The 20,437-nt window shown below is 36.7% G+C and overlaps 3 protein-coding genes across 8 annotated transcripts; 1 reads left to right on the top strand and 2 right to left on the bottom strand.

Moving 5' to 3' along the window:
- Window positions 1-648: 648 nt before the first annotated feature.
- LOC107807319 (uncharacterized) lies at window positions 649-4,055 on the bottom strand. Of its 2 annotated transcripts, XR_012693592.1 has the most exons (2): window positions 1,353-4,055; window positions 649-802 (listed from the first exon to the last, which is right to left on the bottom strand). XR_012693592.1 is itself a non-coding variant. In XM_016631673.2 (1 exon), exon 1 carries the CDS (start codon window positions 3,925-3,927, stop codon window positions 1,660-1,662), a length of 2,268 nt encoding a protein of 755 aa, XP_016487159.2. In that variant the 5' UTR covers window positions 3,928-4,055; the 3' UTR covers window positions 1,270-1,659. The 2 variants fall into 2 exon arrangements, 1 of the variants encoding a protein (XP_016487159.2); XM_016631673.2 differs by lacking the exon at window positions 649-802 and having other exon boundaries at window positions 1,270-4,055.
- Window positions 4,056-4,743: 688 nt separating this feature from the next.
- Window positions 4,744-11,300, top strand: LOC107807317 (uncharacterized). Of its 3 annotated transcripts, XR_001652866.2 has the most exons (11): window positions 4,744-5,107; window positions 5,631-5,767; window positions 5,868-6,041; window positions 6,298-6,534; window positions 6,669-6,769; window positions 6,858-6,930; window positions 7,783-7,851; window positions 7,995-8,102; window positions 9,230-9,355; window positions 9,525-9,788; window positions 11,023-11,300. XR_001652866.2 is itself a non-coding variant. In XM_016631670.2 (10 exons), the coding sequence occupies exons 1-10, from the start codon at window positions 4,774-4,776 to the stop codon at window positions 9,649-9,651; spliced, it is 1,404 nt and encodes a 467-aa protein (XP_016487156.1). In that variant the 5' UTR covers window positions 4,744-4,773; the 3' UTR covers window positions 9,652-9,814. The 3 variants fall into 3 exon arrangements, 2 of the variants coding, with proteins under 2 accessions (XP_016487156.1, XP_016487155.1); XM_016631670.2 differs by lacking the exon at window positions 11,023-11,300 and having other exon boundaries at window positions 9,607-9,814; XM_016631669.2 differs by lacking the exon at window positions 11,023-11,300 and having other exon boundaries at window positions 9,525-9,814.
- On the bottom strand, window positions 10,660-17,910 carry LOC107807314 (E4 SUMO-protein ligase PIAL2-like). Of its 3 annotated transcripts, none has more exons than XM_075217848.1 (13): window positions 17,432-17,910; window positions 16,449-16,521; window positions 16,076-16,141; window positions 14,458-14,523; window positions 14,283-14,365; window positions 13,815-13,866; window positions 13,668-13,739; window positions 13,029-13,096; window positions 12,888-12,927; window positions 12,672-12,756; window positions 12,486-12,584; window positions 12,299-12,350; window positions 10,660-11,350 (listed from the first exon to the last, which is right to left on the bottom strand). In XM_075217848.1, the coding sequence occupies exons 1-13, from the start codon at window positions 17,584-17,586 to the stop codon at window positions 11,344-11,346; spliced, it is 918 nt and encodes a 305-aa protein (XP_075073949.1). In that variant the 5' UTR covers window positions 17,587-17,910; the 3' UTR covers window positions 10,660-11,343. The 3 variants fall into 3 exon arrangements, with proteins under 3 accessions (XP_075073949.1, XP_075073947.1, XP_075073948.1); XM_075217846.1 differs by having other exon boundaries at window positions 10,839-11,363; XM_075217847.1 differs by lacking the exons at window positions 12,888-12,927; window positions 13,029-13,096 and having other exon boundaries at window positions 10,839-11,363.
- Between the last annotated feature and the right edge of the window lie 2,527 nt (window positions 17,911-20,437).

The raw sequence follows: 20,437 nt of genomic DNA, 5'->3' as shown, positions 1-20,437 counted from the left end.
GTGGTGGTTGTTCATGTTAGTGTGCTTGAGTGTTTGTGCTACTAATTATGTTTGGAGATTTTGAGTCCTACCAAATGGAATCTTGGGAAATTTGCTTGCCAATTTATCCCCAACAGCCACAAGTTTTGCTTTTCGACTGAATTAGACACCTCCAAATACCGGGTGGCATTCCAAGTTCTAACTATTGGAAAATGAAAGTTCAAACTTCAAAGTTTAATTTTCAACATTTTTCAACCTAAAGATCGCCGTGAAAGAGTAAAATTCACCGGGGAGTGAAATGCTCAGGCAGAAAGGAACTCCTCCAATCACCTTTTACTCCTCAATTAAGACAAGGAACTTCATTCTAAGATGCCCTGTTTATGCTCTGATTAGCCAGCTCCTTAATTAATAAGGACATGTTTGATGTGTCCAAAACATTTACAAAGAGCCAGAAAAGCATATTTCTCCCTAGGAAAGAACCAAAAAAAAAGACTGTTATAGCAAAATAGGAAAAAGAAAGAAAACTTACAGGCCAAGCATGAACACTGCATTCAAGGACAAAGCACCATATATCATAAAAAGGGTAATCTCATTCCGCTTATTGTGAAAATACAAGACACTCAAAATATTCATATTCACTTCTTCAACCTTGAAGAGCAAAAGAATGACATGGTGTATATCGAGAAGACAGGAAATAGAAAGATTTAGGGATTGAACCTCGGCCATTGAATAGATCCAGGTAAGAAATTTGAGTCTGTTTTCTTGAAGTACTAGGTTTTAAGGCTTTCCACCGTAGAGAATGATGATCAAACTTGAATGCTATCTGTGGAAGAGGAACTTTAGGCATTAGAAAGAATGACCAAAGACGATGAATAGTTATGATGCTTTTAGGAATTACAGAATCAAAGTAATAGGACTGAAGCCCACCAGCTTCAGCAAACACTGGCACTTGATTATTGGTTTTAAGAATTTTCTTAAGTTTGACCTGAAAGCTCTGAAAAATGCTTTATCAAGAAATAGAAAGAACCTTAACTAATCACCCAAGTACATCTCATATTTTTGAAAGAGAAAAAGTTAGTAGCAAGAACACTATGTTCTTCTTTCCTTTAAATGAAGGATCATAAAAGTGTTGGTGCTTACATCTCACACTCAAATTCACGAAATGTTCAAAGGAACTCACTAGTTATTTGATTCTCTATCTCGTATACATAAAAAGGAAAGAGGAATAGCATTGAGATACGTCCAAAGCCAAAATATTAAGCTCAAAACAAAGTTGACACAGTATAAGCATACATAAACTTCATCTTGCATTAAACCAACTACAACTTGGATGAAATGTCAAAATACAAAAATTCTTGGCGTAGCACACCCACCAAACTTGTAACATCATTTTGTCATGTTGGAATGATTTTCAGTTCATCAGAAGGGCAAGATGGATGGAGATGTCTTCATAGAACATGATTTGTGTACCTACTCAACAACTTATGCATCAAAGCAGCTATCTCAAATGACAGCACAGAGCTTGAAGATCAAATGGGGCCTCGCACATTCCACTTGATCTTAGCCGAAAGGCTGAGAAAGGTATCCAAATGGGACCTCAACTGACTGTAAAAGAATCTCCACCATACCCAGTGAATATCACAGCGGAACTAGGAAGGATATCCTCCACTCCAGTTAGTATTAGGCAGTTGAAGTAGAAACCTCATATCCTTCCAGAAAGCTTCGCAATTTTTCTGTTTCACCAATGGCAGAAAGCCATTGGGTTAGGACTTCCATGGTAATGTAGTCAGGATTACATGCATTTTCAGTCATTTGGTCCATTATTTCAAATGCCTTTTCCACCCAATTCCTTTCCTGAAGGCCTTTAAAGATGGCATTGTATGTGATGGTATTTGGTCTTACCCCTTTGTCCTTCATATCACCCAACAAAGAAATACCAGCTTCTACTTTGTCACTCTTGCAGAGAGCGTCGATCAAAGTATTGTATATGACAGTGTTTGGTGGCACATTTGTAGAAGAACTCATATTCTGGAATATTTTCATAGCTTCATCAACATTTCCAGCTAAACAATATGCATGAATTAGTGCTCCATATGTAACAACATTAGGCAAATAACCATCATCAATCATCCTCTTCATAACTCTATGGGCAGTTGCAAATTGCTCCTTCTGGCTGAAATATGATATCAAAGTGTTGTAGGTGTAGCGATCAGGTTTGATACCTGCCTCCTCCATGTCTCTAAGCATACTATGAGCTTCATCAATCTTATTTTTCCTGCAAAATCCCCCAATCAGAGCATTATAGCAGATAATGTCCAACCCAAACCCAGCTTCTTTCGCCTTTGAAGCGACACAGGAAGCTTCGGTCGTTCTTCGAGCCTGGCAAAGGCCCAAAATCAAACTGTAGTACACTTTGGCATCAGGGAAGCACCCATTTTCTGACATTTCATTAAATAACTTCATTGCTTTGTCAATATTATTGACACTACAAAAGGAAGTAATGAGGATGGTGTAAGTGATCGCATTCCCCTTTACACCTTTCCCTTGCATCTCAGCAAAAAGCTCTATACCACTGTTAACTCTCCCATGCTTGCACATTCCATCAAGCAAAGTATTCAGAGTAATCACATTTGGCACAACCCCGCCCTTTTTCATCCGGTCAAAAAGCTCGTATGACCTCTCAATCTCGCCTGCTTTGCAAAAACCATCTATCAAGCAATTATAGGTAACAGTATTAGGTTCATATCCACTCTCCAGCCTCATCTTTTCCATCAACTTAAACCCTTCTTCTTGCCTCCCTACCTTACAAAGCCCATCAATCAATGTATTGTAGAGAACAAGGTCCGGCTTAACAAGAATGCCATCACTTTCACTGCCTCCCATCTTCTCAAACACCTGCATTGCCTCATCGACCTTGTAACTTTTGCATAAATGATTGATGAGAATCCCAAATGTCACAACATCTGGTTTAATTTCCTTTTCCTTCATCTCATTCATAAGCAAATTCATCTTTTCAAAATCACGCTCCCTACCTAACCCACTCAAAAGGGCATTAAATGAAACAGCTTCCGCCTGACCACCCAACCTCATCATATCATGCAAAAGGTCCCAAGCCTTATTACACTTCCCGCTTCGGCAAAAGTTGGTAATCAATTTAGTAAGCCACACATCATCCAAGAACACACCATGTTCGAAGAATCTCACAACAAGTCCACAAATTTCCTCCACACTCATCCTCCTCCCAACCCAATTTCTCTTCCAAATAGCAGATAAAACAATATCCATCGTACTCTCATTCGGCGGGAAACTACTCTCCCTTTCGAGCATTTCGTCGAGCACCTTGAACCCATCATCAGTATTCCCGCCACGAAACAGGCAATCTAACAGCAAATTAACCACATTTGTGTTTCTTGATTCAGGGTCTAGTGCATTGAACACGGCTATCGATTCCTCAAGCATTTTGGCTCGGCCAAAGCATCGTATAAGAAGAGTCGCAGCATTAATAGATAAAGGGATTTCTCTATCTTTAGCAAAGGAAAAAAGCTGGTAAAGCTTACTGGTTACGTCAGATTTTTCTTCATGCATTGCTTGTTCAAGAATAGCTTGAAATGTGAAGGAAAGAGAAGAAGGGCTTGATGATGAACTGGAGCTACGACTTTTGAAGAATTCAAAGAACTGTAAAGCTTTTTCCGTGGATCCCAATTGACGGGTGATTTTGAGAAGGGAAGTTGGAAAAGGAGGGGTGTGAAGGAATTCAACAAGCTGTGGGTTGGAATTCCAGTCATTGTGATCGGTAGTGTTGAGGAGGGACACTATTTCTGAGATTGGCTGCGGCGGCGGAAGCGGTTTATGTGGATCGTCGAGCTCACCGGAGAAGTGTCTCAGTCCGACGATAGTGCTTGTTTTAGGAAGATGAAGGAGGGATTTTGTTGTAGCTGGGAGTTTCATTGTTCTCAGAGTTTCAGAAGCAGCGGTACTTGCCAGTTGAATGTGAAACCTCGTACTGGGATTGGATAGTCTAAGTCTCACACAATTTTGCGCGGGTCTCCCTCTAGCAAATTATAAAATAAATTGCACTACTTAAAAATATACACTTCTGAATTTATATTGGAGTTCTGTAAATTGTACTATATGTTTTTATAATTTCAATTTCTATTTCTTTCAGTTTTTGAACTAATTTTATTGTTAAAAGGGTGTCAGATTAAAGCTCAGAAATATTAATCTATTATGGAATGGTATCGCTCATAAGCTTATCGGATAGTTTAAATGTGTGCAAGTTTAATTTTATATTCCTATTTTATGATTTATGAAGTTCTAGTTGGTGCCTTTCAAACTTCACGGCAAGTGACAAAACTTTTTTTCTCTTATATTTTTATTTTGATGAGTCGATAATTTGGATGAAATTGAACTTTTTTATTTTTCCAATTAAATATAGTATATTTAATACTACGACAAAAGGTAAGCTTAATGCTACAGAAAAATAACTTACCAAATATAGTAAGTAAAATAAGGAAGATAGAAAAATGATCTATTTCTCTTAGGTTGCTAAAGAAGAATGAAGCATAGCACACCCTCACTCTCCATTCTTATCACCATCTTCTTTTCTAGTGTGAAATATTATAGCTTGTACCTTCTCTTTATGCATAATATATATAGGGAGTATATAATTAATTCTTCTTATTTTTTTTAGATAAATAATGTACTCCTAAGTAATTAGAATTATCACCTTTTTTCATGAGTTGGATAGTATGAAATAGATAACTCTTGACCAACAAAGTAAACTCGGAAGTCAAAATGCGGGCACTTCATTCGTCATTGATAAAGCCACTCCTCCATCTTCACCTCCGATTCCCATTTTCTACTCCCATTTTTTCGCTCTCTCCACTTCGAACAAAATATCTCCACTCCCACTCCTTCACTACTCCTTCACTCCCAAAACTAACTGCCACGGTCGCCAACAAGATGGCCGCCGTCGACGGAAACTCCACGGCGGACCACATCGCCGGCGGTTGGTATTCCGCTCCCGACCTCCGATTGCGCGATCATCGATTTAACGTTCCTCTCAACTACTCTCTCGATCACTCTTCCTCCCCTAAAATCTCCGTATTCGCTCGGGAAGTCGTTGCTGGTATATGTTACTCTAATTTGGTTCATCATTATGGATTTTCATTTGTTTACTCTGTCTAATGATCTTCATATAGTGGATTGCAACTAACTTTGGATTGAGGTATAGTTGTTTGATTGATGGATTCACATTTGTTCCGTTAACTTATGGACATTAGCGTGATTATGTGCTGATTCTATTTGATTCGTATTTTAGGCAGTGTTTGGTCTTGGTTTAGCTCATAGAGAACTAAGAAGGTAATTTCTTGAAGTGAAGCATTAACTTTTAGCTTAACTGATATGAAGTAGTAGGAGTAGTTTTCCAAATACTGTTTAAGCTATTAGATTCAAAACTAAATTACTTGTTTCACATTTGTTCTATTAAGTTAATAAGTTACGCACTTTAGCACGCGTATATATTGATTCTATGAGTAATAACTGTTAGTATTTTCTATTAGGAACAGTTTCTGGTTAATTTATTTTGAGAAGGAGGAAGAACCTTATTTTGGTTAATTTATGCTCTCTACTGATTATCAAGTACACTGCAGTTGGTAAGGAGGAACAACCTTTGCCATATCTGCTATATTTGCAAGGTGGACCGGGCTTTGAATGCCCAAGGCCAACTGAAGCTGGAGGATGGATAAGCAGAGCATGCGAGGAGTACCGTGTAATCTTAATGGATCAGGCGCGCACTCTCTCTCTCTCCCCCTCTCTGTATCTCTCTGGTTCAACCATACTTAAATAAGCAATTTTCTGTGTTCCTTCTATCAATGCTTTTACTGCAGAGGGGAACAGGTTTATCAACATCATTAACACCATCCTCTATGTCACAAGTGAAGTCCGCTGAGGATTTAGTTAACTACTTGAGACATTTCCGAGCTGATAATATAGTACATGATGCTGAGTTCATCCGAAAACGTCTTGTCCCTGGTGCTGGACCTTGGACAATACTTGGACAGGTGGGATAGTTCTTTCCCTTTTCAGTATTTGTTTTTTCTCCTTAACCTGATCGTGCTATTCTCTCAACAAGTTGTTAAAAAGACTACTGCAAGAACATTTTTTTCATTGTCGCTTTGATTATATGTTTTCTAGAAAATTATTTGAAAATCTCTTTTGAGGTACGACTGTCATCTCATATGATGTATTGAAGTCTTAATACTGATACTAGTTATGCTTGGAATTGCCATCTGTGTGATTGGATCCATAATCGTGCAGAGCTTCGGAGGATTTTGTGCCGTTACTTACTTGAGTTTTGCTCCCAAAGGACTCAAACACGTTCTTATAACCGGCGGACTCCCTCCAATTGGAAAAGGATGCACAGCTGATGCTGTTTACAGGGCAGGCTTTGAGCAGCTTGTTCATCAGAATGAAAAATATTACAAGAGGTTTCCACAGGATATTGAAATTGTTCATGATGTCGTAAATTACCTGGCAGAATCTGAAGGAGGAGGGGTAAGGGAACTATACTTGTATACAATAACTTTTTTCATATGAGTCCATCTGATACATACTTTTCCAATAATGTTAATGTTTCTATCTCTCTGCACCCTACTCTATCTCCTTCCTTTTCTCTGTGTGTGACATAGGTGCCTCTTCCATCTGGCGGCATCTTAACACCTCGAGGACTACAACTTCTTGGTCTCTCGGGTCTAGGATCTAGTACTGGTTTTGAACGGTTGCATTACCTGTAAGCCATCATTTTGCTATCTCCTCTTTTTCTTTTCCCCCAAAATATCATACATTTGAATCTTCACCTTTCCATACAATGGTTATAGGTTTGAGAGAGTCTGGGATCCTGTAATAGTTCAAGGAGCAAAAAGGAGAATCAGTGACTACTTCTTGAATGCTGTGAGTTATACATATCGCTGTTTCAAAGAGAAAACATTGAATTTTTATTCTCTGAGTTTAATTTTGATTAATATTGCGTAAAACTAGAGATCTAGTTCAGCAATTAGTAAATATGGTTCATGAACTAAATATGCTGCCATGATATCCTCCTTAAATTTTTTACCATTGAGTTCAAATGCTTTTTGTACAGTTTAATCGGTATAAAAGTTTTCAGTGGCCTGCATTCTTCTCTGTTTATTTATATGGTACTTCTAACGACTCTCTTGATGTTAATTTTTGAATAGGATAATTCATGACTAATTAATCCTGCTTTGACTTCAAATGAAGAAATAAAAAAATAAAGGGAGGAAAGAGAAAAGAACACATGAGCGACCATCCTGATAAGGAAGAATGCAAAAATATTTCATGTGCAATGTGTGATCTCGTATGAACCAGAAATTAAATGTCATGTTAAGTTATTACCAGTTTTGTTTCTCTTGAAAATTTGATATTCTGTTGCATGGTCAAAATAAATTTAAGATGCTGGACAAAAATAAAGTTCTTTCAGATGTGGATTATCTTGGACAGTGACATATTAGCAGCTCATGATGACTTGAGGTGACGACATATAGGTGTTAAGATAACTGTAGAAGTGTTGTGTCCTTGAATGCTAACAAGAAAAAAAGATTTTTTTCATATTTGTTACTGTAGACTGTAAGATTCTTTTCATTTAGGAGATGCTAAGGATCTGAAATTCTGGCCCATTTTTGTGAGAATGAGCTGCCAGCATTTTCTTGGTAATTCGAGATGTATTTAGAAGTGCAGGAGCTGGATGATGATATCTGCTGATTTGAATTCCTTGTGACATTGCAGTATGAGAGATGGATAGCATTTGACGCAAACCCTTTATATGCTCTTTTGCATGAAAGCATATATTGCCAGGTAAACTTTTCAGTAGGAGTATGGCTACAACAGTGTGACTACTTGCCCAAAGGAATTTGTGCATCTATTTTTATAGTTTTGGATACCTATTTTCTGCATGCATGCTTGAACGGTCTAATTCATTGGCTTTTTCTGATATGAAGGGTGCCTCATCACTATGGTCTGCTCATAGAATTAGGGCTGAGAATGAGAACAAATTCGATGCAATTGAGGCAGCAAAAGGCAGCCGCCCCGTACTTTTTACTGGAGAGGTAAGACACAATGTAGACGTTTTTAGTTAAGAACCGCCATAATATAAAACAAGCATCAAACAGAAGTTTTAATTCCACCTTAAATTTTGTTATGATCTGACCTCCACATTGACGGCACGGTAGAGATGTGGCATAGACCATAGTGATTCTGAAATCATATTAATATCAGTTTGTTTATGAGCAACTATGATGTACGCGCTCATCGTTGCACATCCTATATTTCCCTTAGGTCAAGTTCCGACATAATGCTTTTACTTGCTGCAAATGTATATAGCTACTGCTACGTTGTTCTTGATTCTGTTCTAACTGCAAATTGATTCTCTTAATAGAAACAATTCAATTTGCTGTTTAGCGAAGTTCAATTTTCTTCTTCGTCTTCTTCCTAGTTGCTTCCTCATTTAGTAAATGAAAGAGATTTAATTATGGTGCTAAGGGTTCAAATTGCTGGAAATGATGATTTTTGAATGACTAAAGAGAGAATAGACCCTCAGTGGTGAGAGTTCAAACCTCAGAGGACAAATGCAAAGAAATACTATTGTTAGAGTTCAACAGGATTGAATGTCAAATCTTCCTTAGTTAACACTTTTCCTGTGAGGCACATCTGGGGAAAATAATATAAGAAAGTTCCAACTGCATACTGCTCCAAGAAGTCATGGATATTTGGTTGGGGATTGGGGGAAAGATCAATTAAACAATGTGATTGAATAGGAACGACATATGAACAACCAATATATCAGGGACGAAATCATAACCCAAGGCATACTCCACGGACCTGTTCTGAGAACTACTGAAATCATGCTTAATGTACTGGGTTTGAAGGGCTTCTCTGGCCCACATGAGGTGCTTATTGTTGATCAGAGTTGTGAGGTTTGTCTTTGTGATTTAATAAAGCCTACACTTCTTTATTATGGACATTTTGATAAATCACTCATTCAGCTGATATCACATGGATTTGTTTTGCATTTAGTCTGACGGACCATTGATCTGAGGTCAAAAATTTGCAGAATGCATTTATTTCTTTCAGCTGGAATTAAGAGACCCCTTTGTTTATTTTAGGTGAAAAACAGAAAGTTTGAACTTTTCGTATATTGAGCAGAGTGTTGATCGCCTTTTAATTTAACATGTAGATGATATTCCCATGGTTGTTTGATGAAGTCCATGCCTTGAGGCCATTCAAAGATGCGGCCCAGCTATTAGCAGAGAAGAAGGATTGGCCTTCATTATATGATATTGCTGCGTTAGAGGATAACAAGGTATGTGGTATTTCTATTAAAGCTGACAATTTCAGGCTCGTGTCATTCAATATGTTAAGGATTTTAATCTACTTTGACGTCTGTCACTTCTTATAATAGATAAGAAGTGACAGTAACCTGATTGAAGGATTTATACTTCATGTTACACCTGGGCTCTTTTTATATATAGGTACCAGTTGCAGCTGCTGTTTACTATGAAGACATGTATGTTAACTTTAAGCTATCTAAGGAGACTGCTTCTCAAATAGCAGGAATCAGGCTTTGGATTACTAATGAGTACATGCACTCTGGTCTGAGAGATGCCGGAAGTAAAGTTTTGGATCATTTGCTTGCTATGTTAAATGGAAAGAAGCCCCTGTTTTAACTCTATTGGCCACCATCAACACTTTCTCTACAGTGTCGAAGGCTTTAGATAATGCTGATGAATTTATTGGTAATTCTCTTTTTATTTCCTGTAAACCTTTCAATAAATATTTTATGCCGTGCATGGTTACTGTGTCTTAGATATCTTTAACCCCCAATCCACGCACCCACCTGCTCAAAAGATTTTATAACGAAAATAAGCCATTACAATGAACATGTCGTTGCTGAATGTCCTCTTCAGTAGTTTATATGCAGTTTGAAAGAATCAAGAAGGCAAGAACTACATATACCACATTTTGCCTTCATTAAATGCAGTGGAACAGAAGTAGTTGAATTGTTGTTGGCTTTTAGAATTTTACAAGAGCTTGTCTAGAATGTCTTGCCCAAGGATTGCCTCATTATATCTCTGGACCTTTTCTCATCTATGCTTTATGCAAGAAGTACTCCCTTCTTTGTTCTTATCCTTTCGTCCCCACCTCCCCATCTTACAACCCATGGATACACACCATAGTGAAAACGACAAGTGTATGTGTATTCATCTAGTCTAAGAAGTGCATTCCTCTTAGCGAAGGACAAGAAGTCACTTCCATATCAGAAAGGTTTTTATGCATTTTATCATCATCGTTTGTGACAGAGAGGATGGTATCAAAGATCTCATCTTCGAGCATCGAACCTTCTTCGGCAATTAGTAATGTCACTGGGACACTCTAAAGCATCTCATGATCTCTTTTCGCAAATCACATTAAATAATTAGGAACCCCCTTTTCCTCGGCCTTCTCTGTTCTTATCTGTCCCGCACCAACCCTCATTTGGTTTGGATCAATTCAATTGATTAATCATTTAGGTAAAATGTCTAACCACTAGATCTATGAAAATTAGACAAGCAATCTTTCTTCGAGTCAAGTTAACCAGTTGAAATTGAAATCGTGAACTAATTTATATTTATTTTTAGAAGTAGAAATTAAAAATTACTAAGCAATAGTTGATTTTTTACAAAATGTTGAAGTAATAAAATAGCTAATAGATTCTAGACAGTTAATTACACGGAATTTATCTATTGTAGGTGAATAACTTCATGTTAAATAAAGCAGTGAAAACAGCACGCAGAATGAAAAGGATACTATCGATCACACAGTGTAATAACATAAATTGTTGGAAATTTGGAATATAGCCGAATAGGGTCTGCTACTAAGGCTGCCCCTCCCTCGTTTTACCGGAGGGAATCCAGTAATTTGTTCTTGGTGCCAATAAGCTCTCTTATTTCAAATCTATCCTTTGTTCATCAAGCTGGTTAACCATGGCAGAATACATTTCTGAGGTTTCTTCAGTTGTTGCAAGACAAGATGGCGCCAGAAAGGTTCTTCGAGGTTGTTGACTGTAGCCTGCCGGGGCATTTGTTTCCACTGATGTAACTGGAACAGAAGCATGCACAAGTATCCTAGGCTTTGGCATTTGAATTTTATCCAATGTTGCAGCGCTCAGGCTGTATTTACTTTCATGCCGTAGTTGCTCAATGTATTGGCTTTTGCTGTATGTTTGACTTGAGACACTTTTGTCTTGTACAATTGGTTTCCAGGATCCATTTCCGGATGCGACTTCATGAACAACCTCGTTGCCTCCCTCATTCAAGACCTGGCAAGAATTGCTAGGAGATCTAAAACATGAGTTAACTTATCAATATTTCGATAAATCCTTAGTTCTTGATGGCATCCCGGTTTTATGCTTTGAGGAACTGCCAAATAGGTATCGTTGCATGAATTTCCAAGTAGTGATAATCAAGCACTATACCATTAACAGAAACGCAAAAAAGAATTATCACTAATAATCGGTAGCATTATAGTTGTACTTCCCATTAGTCTCAAAAAGGACATCAAATAAACCTACGGAAACACTCAGGCTTGCAGACGCCAAATGCACGCCCAAACAATAATCATATCACCAATATGCAAGTAAACCAGCTAGCAAACTTGATTATTGATCAGTGATGAAACTCTAGTTATGATGATTCGACATTTATCTTTGGATGGACTTACAAACCAACATTTATCTCAGTTTGTAAGTGTATTTGACTACGTATATCTTTCCTATAGATACAACTGCAAGTTCATTTAATGAATATACTTTCCAAGTGAGTTTACTTTTAAGTTGCGTTAGGAGAAACAATCCTCAGGTTTTCGCCTAGGAGTATATTTTAATAGGTTTAGTTAGCAACGAATAGAATCAGAGGGGCTCCTTAAATTAATTGGAGAAACTAAACTCAACCTTTCCAAGGCTGATATCGAGTTCATCATTAGACACAACTGGCAGCAAGCGACCCAACTTGATCCAAGAGGGAAACAACTCAAAAATTTGTAGCCATATAATTAACTCAGATTAGTGGGACTGGGTCCAAAAATTATGTAGCAAGAGGACTGTGCTTCCCTCCAGGTGAGCATCATCTGGTAGGGAAAATCTAAGAGATAAATATAGTGTGTGCCCTACATGGCATTTTTATATTCAAACACTTACCCATAAATATAAAAAAGAGTAGAGAAGGCAAGGCATGAACTAAGAAAAATTGTGTATCATATGATAATTTACCTGAAGGCCCAATTAAGCGAGATTCTCGATGAGTTCTCAACAATTTCTAGATCTGCGTTGAAGTAGGAGCAAATAGTTCTTCAAGTTATACAAAACATCTCCTTACACAAACTATCAAACATATTCACCTAAATGGACTCAAATACAAGTGCATACATCATGGTTGTTTCTTTTTATTTCGGTTTACCTGAACGAGCTAAAGGAAGAGGTCCACTACAATCTTTTATCCCTTGAGATTCTAAAGATGGTAGTAAGCTCATTATGCCAATTATAGCAATATAATGACCTGTAAAAGTTTCTCCATAGTATAGCATAATAGATAAGCACATTCATTATGAAAAATGGTATCCTTAGGGAATAAGTTTGGTATTACCATTAAATTGTCCGACCACTTGTAGAATATTCACACCATATTTGAGCATTTTGGTGATGTTGGTAGGAAGCTGCTGCATATTGTCCTGCAAAATTTCAAGATAATGGAGATTGAATGAGTTGCGCAGTAACACTAATTGATCAACTCCCAAAATTGATAGCAAGAAAATCTTTCAGAGAGAGAAATTAGTTGGTGGGAGAAACAGACTAGGGACACCTTAGTCTTCCCCTCCAGCCGTGTTCCATTTAAAAGAAAGCTACAGTCAAGTAGAGTTGAAAATTAGGCCCCGGCACCAAAGAAAGAATGGAGGATTAGAGTTTAAGCTGACAAAGTAGAATAAATTAAAGTAGGCTATACGTTGTTTCTGGTGGAGCAATGATGCGGGATGCTGTCTCCATATTGTCAACATTTGTTACAAGTAGCAACTGCATGAAATTTAGCCAATAAGATTGGAACATGAAAAAAATAGTACTAGTATTATGTAAGAGCTCAAACAGTGTGATTTAAGTATATTTAAAGTAGTAAAAGTACGAAAATAAAGACCTAACTTCTTTTCTCCAGTCCTGACTGCTCATAGTAGTTGCTACTGGATGACTAGCGTTATTTAATTAGAAGAGGACAGTAGAGGAAGGTAGTGATGATCTGAAGCAAAAGAACTGCGACAGTACTCTAGATTCATATTCTGGAATTCCCCCACTAGTGAAGCCAAAATATGTGAAACAATTAACAATGTAAGGGCCAATTGGACACAAGAACCAGGACCCTCAGGAAATGTAGATTGCAAAAATGTATGAGAGAGAACAGCAACAGTTTCAGAGTAGAAAAGATATTAATAATTAAAAAAAAAAGGGCAACCCGGCACACTAAGCTCCGCTATGCGCGGGTCCGGAGAAGGGCCGGACCATAGAACACTAAATTCTTATTCAACTATAAGCAACATGCTTCAGATGAACCATCTTGCTTTTACACCTCAAAGGATTAAACAAAGGCACTTACTATTTCGTCCTTCCCTGGAGTGACCATTCCCCTTAAAATGTGGAAATCAGCATGAAAAGCTCCAAATCCAGGCTATGCAAAAATAACCAATAAGACCACCAAGGTTTCAAATTGTAGCAAGACCATTTAGTAGACAAATTAACCTGCCTTGATTTGAAAAGCAGCTACTATCCTGTCCATCTTCAGCTTTGGAGAGAATCTGCATTTACAAAGAGGCTTTGACATTATTCTAAAGTGAAAGTAACTGCGGAAATGGGATGGTGATGGTGATTGTTGAGGGAAATAGAAGTGTGAGCTCCATGTATTGACAAAAAAATATAAACTGACCGAGTTAATTTCTAGGACATGACACATGAGTAAACAATAAGGAATAACTTGCTTTAGTAAAAGCAGTTTGATGGCTAACAAAGAAAGAGGAAAATCATATTATCTCAAGAGAAAAAAAAAGAACGGCCAATCAGAAGAACAAAAGTTTAATTGTCAAATTGGCAGTACCAACTACCACGGCTAGAGATGTCACACCATATCCTTCTAAATCTTCTGATGTATTAAGGGAACTGTTAAAAATAGAGGTGCAGTTAGTAATGACATGGCTAACACATTAAGAGTACAGACCTTCTTAATACTTTTGAAACATAAGGGTGGACGTAGCTGGGGTCAACACCAATATCTTCAGCACTGGAGAAGTATCTGTTAACCTGAGCAGGATCCCAAAAATAAGATCGAAAGTCACAAGGTACGAAGTCATTGAAAACCAAAGAGCAGGATCAACATGACAGATTTCACTTACCTCCTGGATAAGTTTAAGCAGATCATTGGTATCTTCATTCTGAAACCACCCAACCTTGCAGGCACACTGATCAGGACACAGATGCAACAAATCCATTTAGTGAAAACTAAGTACAAGACTAAGCAGCTTTGCAACATTTCGGATGGAAATGAACATGATAAAGTGATTTCTTCAGAATGTTGGAAACAATTTAAACCACCACTTATCTCTTCTTTGGTTCACAAAAGAACTCAGTATTTAGAGAGAAGCATATTTGCACTTTTATCTGATTTATCATGTGAGAGGAATGTTATAACGGGTCTGTAGATCTCTTAGAAGTCAAGAACAATTCCACGTCTAACCCTCTAACTAAGCAGTGTTCCTTACTTCTAGTAAATTACCAGAAAAACTATCCTGTCCTTTCTCTCCCTTACCCAACCTAACTCCCCGCCCATATATCATAGATGTTTTAGAACTCATCTTCTGGAGAGGATACTAAATTTGATTTTGTTTTTTGTTTGATTGGGCTCTATAACCATCTAAATCAATAATCATCTGAGTAACTATATGTTTCTATATGCGCTAATACAGTACAAAGTTATTTTCGTAGATTTTAAGAATGGAGTAGCACCAGTAAGTATCTTCATAGGGGTGTTCTTTTTTTTTTTTTTACAGAGCAGATCAGATTCGTCGCTGTCCACCCAAATAAATGGCACATAAATTTTTGACGCCTGCTGTGGGAGACTATTTACTATTCAATACACTAACAAGTTGTTATTTAATTCGCACAGATATTAACAGTATGCTGAAAGTCAAATTTTCTCTAACCTGGACACAATACTTCTGGCTTTTAATTTTCAAAATCACCTCCTTTTCAATATAAAGAAATCTATGTGCTCCTAGAAAGGTTACTTTGGCTACCATACTAGTTATGCCTATCTATAACAGGATTTGTAGTTCCAAGTTTCAGAAGCTAATTTGTGAAACATTTGTTACAAGGAAATAATAAATCTTATTCCAACTCTGTTAGAAACTATAATTTCCTAATTATTCCCTCCGATAAAGAAAATAACCAAGAGAACATTATTAGGAAAGGGGATTCTTAATTGCTTTACCAACACATCTGGAATTGCTGCATTGGAATACCGATATCATGTAACCATCTAAGCAACAATAAGATGTAGTAGGTTGTGTTTGAGGACTGTTTGCTACTTGCTTGCTTATTATTGGTGAGAAATAGGGGTCCTTTGCGGTTGAAGAGGTCAAGAAGATGTGAGTATGATAGTGAAATTAATGGGGGGTCCAGCACAAGTAAAAGTCAGGCAACATTTTAGTCAGCACCTCAAATACAAGGTGTAGAAAAATCACAGAACTTGCACATACAGCACTTGTATATCAATGACCACAACATTATAACAATGCAAAGCGAGCCATAATACTCGGGAAGAAATACAGTAATATCCTGCACTAAAAGAGAATAAATGGTAGCAAAAGTATAAACTGCATACAAGTTCTGGGATGTGCAAGTAGAATTGAGGTATACAAGCTGGAATTAGAAGTTTAGTTGCTATGACTTCAGGTTTTCATATTGGAAACTAATATGACAAATTTTATGAGGAAACATGAAAGATTGGTATACCTTGACAGACATCAGCAACACCATAGAAGCGTCTTGGAGGGAAAAGTCATTCCTATACTTGTACACCTTGAGGCACATGAAAACAGATGATAAATCTCCAGAACACACTCCCATTAGATTCAAAAAATATTCAACATATTCTACAGTGGATGCATCAAGATGCTGCACTTACACTGTGAACAGACCACAGCATCCACTTTTATTTTCAGCTTTTATCTACTTACATTAGATTATGAATGATAGCTTAAAAACATTAAGCAAACTAGAGTTAAGACACAAATGCAGCTTCGAAAGGAAGCATATGTCTGCAGTTTCAATGTTCGTTATAAATTTAAGAAGCTCATTACTCCGTTTGCATCTTGGTCTATCTTACCTGTTTCAACAGTGATGGTAGCTCATGTGATCTTAAGGGGACCTCGTTGTTAGCCACTGCATGATCAATGCCTCTGCATTTGAATTTCAAACATAAGTTTATCTCAAGTAAGAGAATCAGGACCAGCTCGAAAGCAACGAGAAAACTGAATTTAACTCATTTTGTAAAAAGCAACAAATATAGTGGGACTAAAATAGATCTTTGTATGTTCTGCTAAGGAGTAATTGATTGAAATTAAGTCCATTATATATATATGTATATGTATGTCTGTCTGCAAAAGCACATAAAGAGGTTTATGGGTGGGCATCAACTACATTGCATAAGAAATTTGATAAGTACTGTTTAAGCAGCAAATTCCAGTTGTGCGTTCGCATAAGGCTATGCTGTTAGAGGATATTGACTAAACTAAACTTGCCTCAAATTAATCCCTTGTGTTTCACTGTTTGCACCTTAATTTACCTATGTTTTTCATTTTGATGCATTCACATAGACAATTCCACTAAAACATTGACAATTCAATAATTAAAAATGTAGCACAATCAGTACTGATTCAGCTGATTTATTAGGTCAAGCCACAAACATATTAGCTTCATTGGCATAACGTTAAACGTATATGCATAAGTATATCAGCAATTGCACGTAACCTGATCTGCACAACGATTTTATAAGATTCCAACATGAAATACCTAATTTATGACACCACGTTTTGAGAATTAGTCCAGCAGTAAACAGAGCACGCATTTCAAACAATGCCAAACAACTCAAAGCTTGGCCGCAATCCATAGTTCAAATTTTTGTCAAACGATTGAAGCTGAAAAATTCGACTTCAATTTTCCAAAAACAGTTTGTGCTGATGTGATGAAAAAAGTATGTATGTGTGTGTAGAGGTGCACATTTTGCTTTAAATTCTACATCTGCCTCTCTACACACAGTTAGTAAATGAGTTAATTAGTGAGCAGAAATAGAGAAGAATGTATGCGGACTTGGCTAAAGAGAGGCAGAGGTCACTGAAAACTGAAAGATTATTAAGGTGACCACTCTGCATATACAGAGACATCAAATCGGCCACCGTCCCCACCAGCATCGACGCCGTGCCGGCGTTCTGCACCTTCGCCGAGCTGCTTGTTGGTCTCTCCATTTTCGAGAACGCTAAGTAACTGCAGTCTGCTTCTTCTCGTTTTCGAATTCGCTCAACAGCAGTAACAAATTAAAACAACAGCTTTATGTTGCTTTAGTTCACGTTTTTCGCGTTTCTCCATTTTGGCTTGTTCGTGTTCTTCTTGCATGCAGAGCTTTCCCGTTGCCAAGTGTTGCAAAACGTTAAACCGTTGTACAGCTTGCAATTCATGAATTCCAAACTCTGGAATCTCTTCGTTCTCTATTTTTTGCCCGCCAACCCAAAGATAATACTACTACGTGTACTGTTGTTTAGAATTTAGAAATCAAAACCAACCACAAACATGAATTTGGGCTGCTCCATCTTTGAAAGTTAGTCCAAATTCAATTTTGAGAAAATATACCCATTAATTCCAAACTATTTAGGAATTTTTACCTCCTATAGCAAAGATTAATACCTTATTTATTTTAAATAAATACCATTTAAAAAAATTATATTCTATAGATACCTTTTAATGTTTATAGCAAAATATCTAATTTTGGTTACCTTCTGCCCCTAAGCCACTAAATACGCTATTCAGTTACGCTATTTTCTTTCTCTCTCTACTTTGATACATGCCATTCTCTTTCCCCATTCCCTGAAAATTTGTCTGGTATACCTATACCGAAGACTTCTCTGATTCTACAAAATACAACATCACCTCTGAATTCTAACCATGACGGCATAATTGCGGGCAACATTGACCACTTCAGGAAGACCCATGCCTAGAATAATTTAGGAGTCTGGTGCCGTTGGAAGCTTAAAGAATCGGAGTATTATTATGGCAATAATTTGCTGAATCCAAACATGGTTGCCGGGAAGCTAAGGGCTGACCACGACAGTTGGATTGCTTTTCACCACTTTCGAGGCAAGTGAAATTATCAGTTTTTTTACTGTACAGGATGCGTGGAACAGTGAAATTCAGGATTTATGCTCGACGGAGGACTCACCGAAAATTAGGGTTTGTTCTTGAACAAAGACGACAGAGTTTGGGGCTGAGCAACTTGATTTTCTGTTAATATATTTCAACGTATCACGTAGTATTTTCAAGTATTTCATTGTATTCATTGTCTTTTTTTCCATTGTAATTCAATGTATCTCGCTGTATTTCATGTATTTCATTGTATTCACTGTCTTTTTTTATTGTATTTCAATGTATCCCGCTGTATTCTATGTATTTCATTGTATTCACTGTTTCGCTATATGCCATGAATGTATTCATATGTTTTTTTAATTAATATAATTTATGTATTCAGATGTATTATATAATTTCTCTGAAGATTGCTATATTTTTGGGGTATTTTTCGGTTGAGATTTTTTTTTTATACAAGGAAATACAAAATTTGTGTGTTATAATTGAGTTTGTTGAGTTATATTAGGAGTCTATTATGTTAATTGATTCACTTTCCGTTTAAAAACAGTGTAATTCCCTGTTTCACGCCGTGAATACAGTCGAATACAATAATTTGTCCAGCTGTAATCCCATGTTTCACGCCATGAATACAGTCGAATACACTCGAATACAACAACTGATTAGCTGGACTTACTTGATTCACGCCTATTTTTGCTATTGTATTCATGAATACAGTAGCTTAAATACATCTAATACATCTTTAAAAACAGAAAACATATCTACAATCCGTAATATAGCAAATGGTATCTATAAATAGCTAATTACCACTAAAAGATAGTGCTTTATGAAAATTTTCCAACTATTTACCCGTTAATGCCCATGCCTAAATTATTTATTTCTCCTATCCATGCGGCCCAAACTATTTAACCGGCCTTTATTCTATTCGCACTGCCGCGGCCTCACCAACTGCAATAAAGGGCTCCTTAATTTCAAATTTAATCCCTCTGCTTCTTTGTCAAGAGAGTTAGAATGTTTTTTACCTTTTTTTTTTAGTTTTATTATAATAACTTCACTTTTAAGTACTTTGCTGACCTGCTTTAATTTAAGAACTTTTTTAGCCTGTGTCTAAAACTTGGGGCCATTATCATTAGGGGAAGTTTGCCTATGAACTCGAAGAAACTAGTACTCCCATGTACTAGCTCTTACGTGTATTTGAATATTTATCATTGTTGGGCTTGAAGCTCTTGAATTTAAAATTTTTATTTTGAAGATTTCTTGTTTGATTCAAAGTGGATGCTGTTAAATGCTGCTTATAATATCTTGTGGAAGTTCGTACTGAAATTTGATAGCATTTGGAGTTGATTTGAGGTGATTGAGATCAAAATTTTCAGCTAAAATTTGAAGAAGAACATAGTTACCTAATATTATACTGCTACGTATATTGTAATAATCGAAGAAGAACACAGTTACCTAAATATGTTGTAGGAGTATATAGCTATACTGCAGTAGTATATTATTATAGTTTACAATATACTGCAACGTATATTGTAATAATCGAAGAAGAACACAGTTACCTAACAGTATACCCCTACAATATACAATATACTATAGGAGTATATAGTTAAACTGCAACAATATACTATGATAGTATACAATATATTGTTATAGTATACTGTAATAATATGCAATATACTGTAACGGTATGTTGTAATGGTATACAATATACTATAATAGCATACTTATTACCCGTAAATTCACTTGCCTTTTTTCCTTTTAATTTGCTTTAAGCTTTTACCCAGTGCGAGAGGCAAATTGAAAATTCAAATCTTTTTTTTTTTGTTTTGATTTATTCTATGACTTGAATTCCAAGACTTCTGACTTCTCCAAAACATTAATCTACCATTGCAGGACCTTGAAGTTTTGAAACTCATAAATTGGGTTTGTTGAGTTTGTGGTTATTTTGAAACTCAAAACAAGATT

This window comes from Nicotiana tabacum, chromosome 7, assembly GCF_000715075.1.
Source record: "Nicotiana tabacum cultivar K326 chromosome 7, ASM71507v2, whole genome shotgun sequence".
Taxonomy (NCBI): domain Eukaryota; kingdom Viridiplantae; phylum Streptophyta; class Magnoliopsida; order Solanales; family Solanaceae; genus Nicotiana; species Nicotiana tabacum.
The sequence above is the reverse complement of the archived record's forward strand: the minus strand, read 5'-3'. Positions and strand labels throughout refer to the sequence as shown.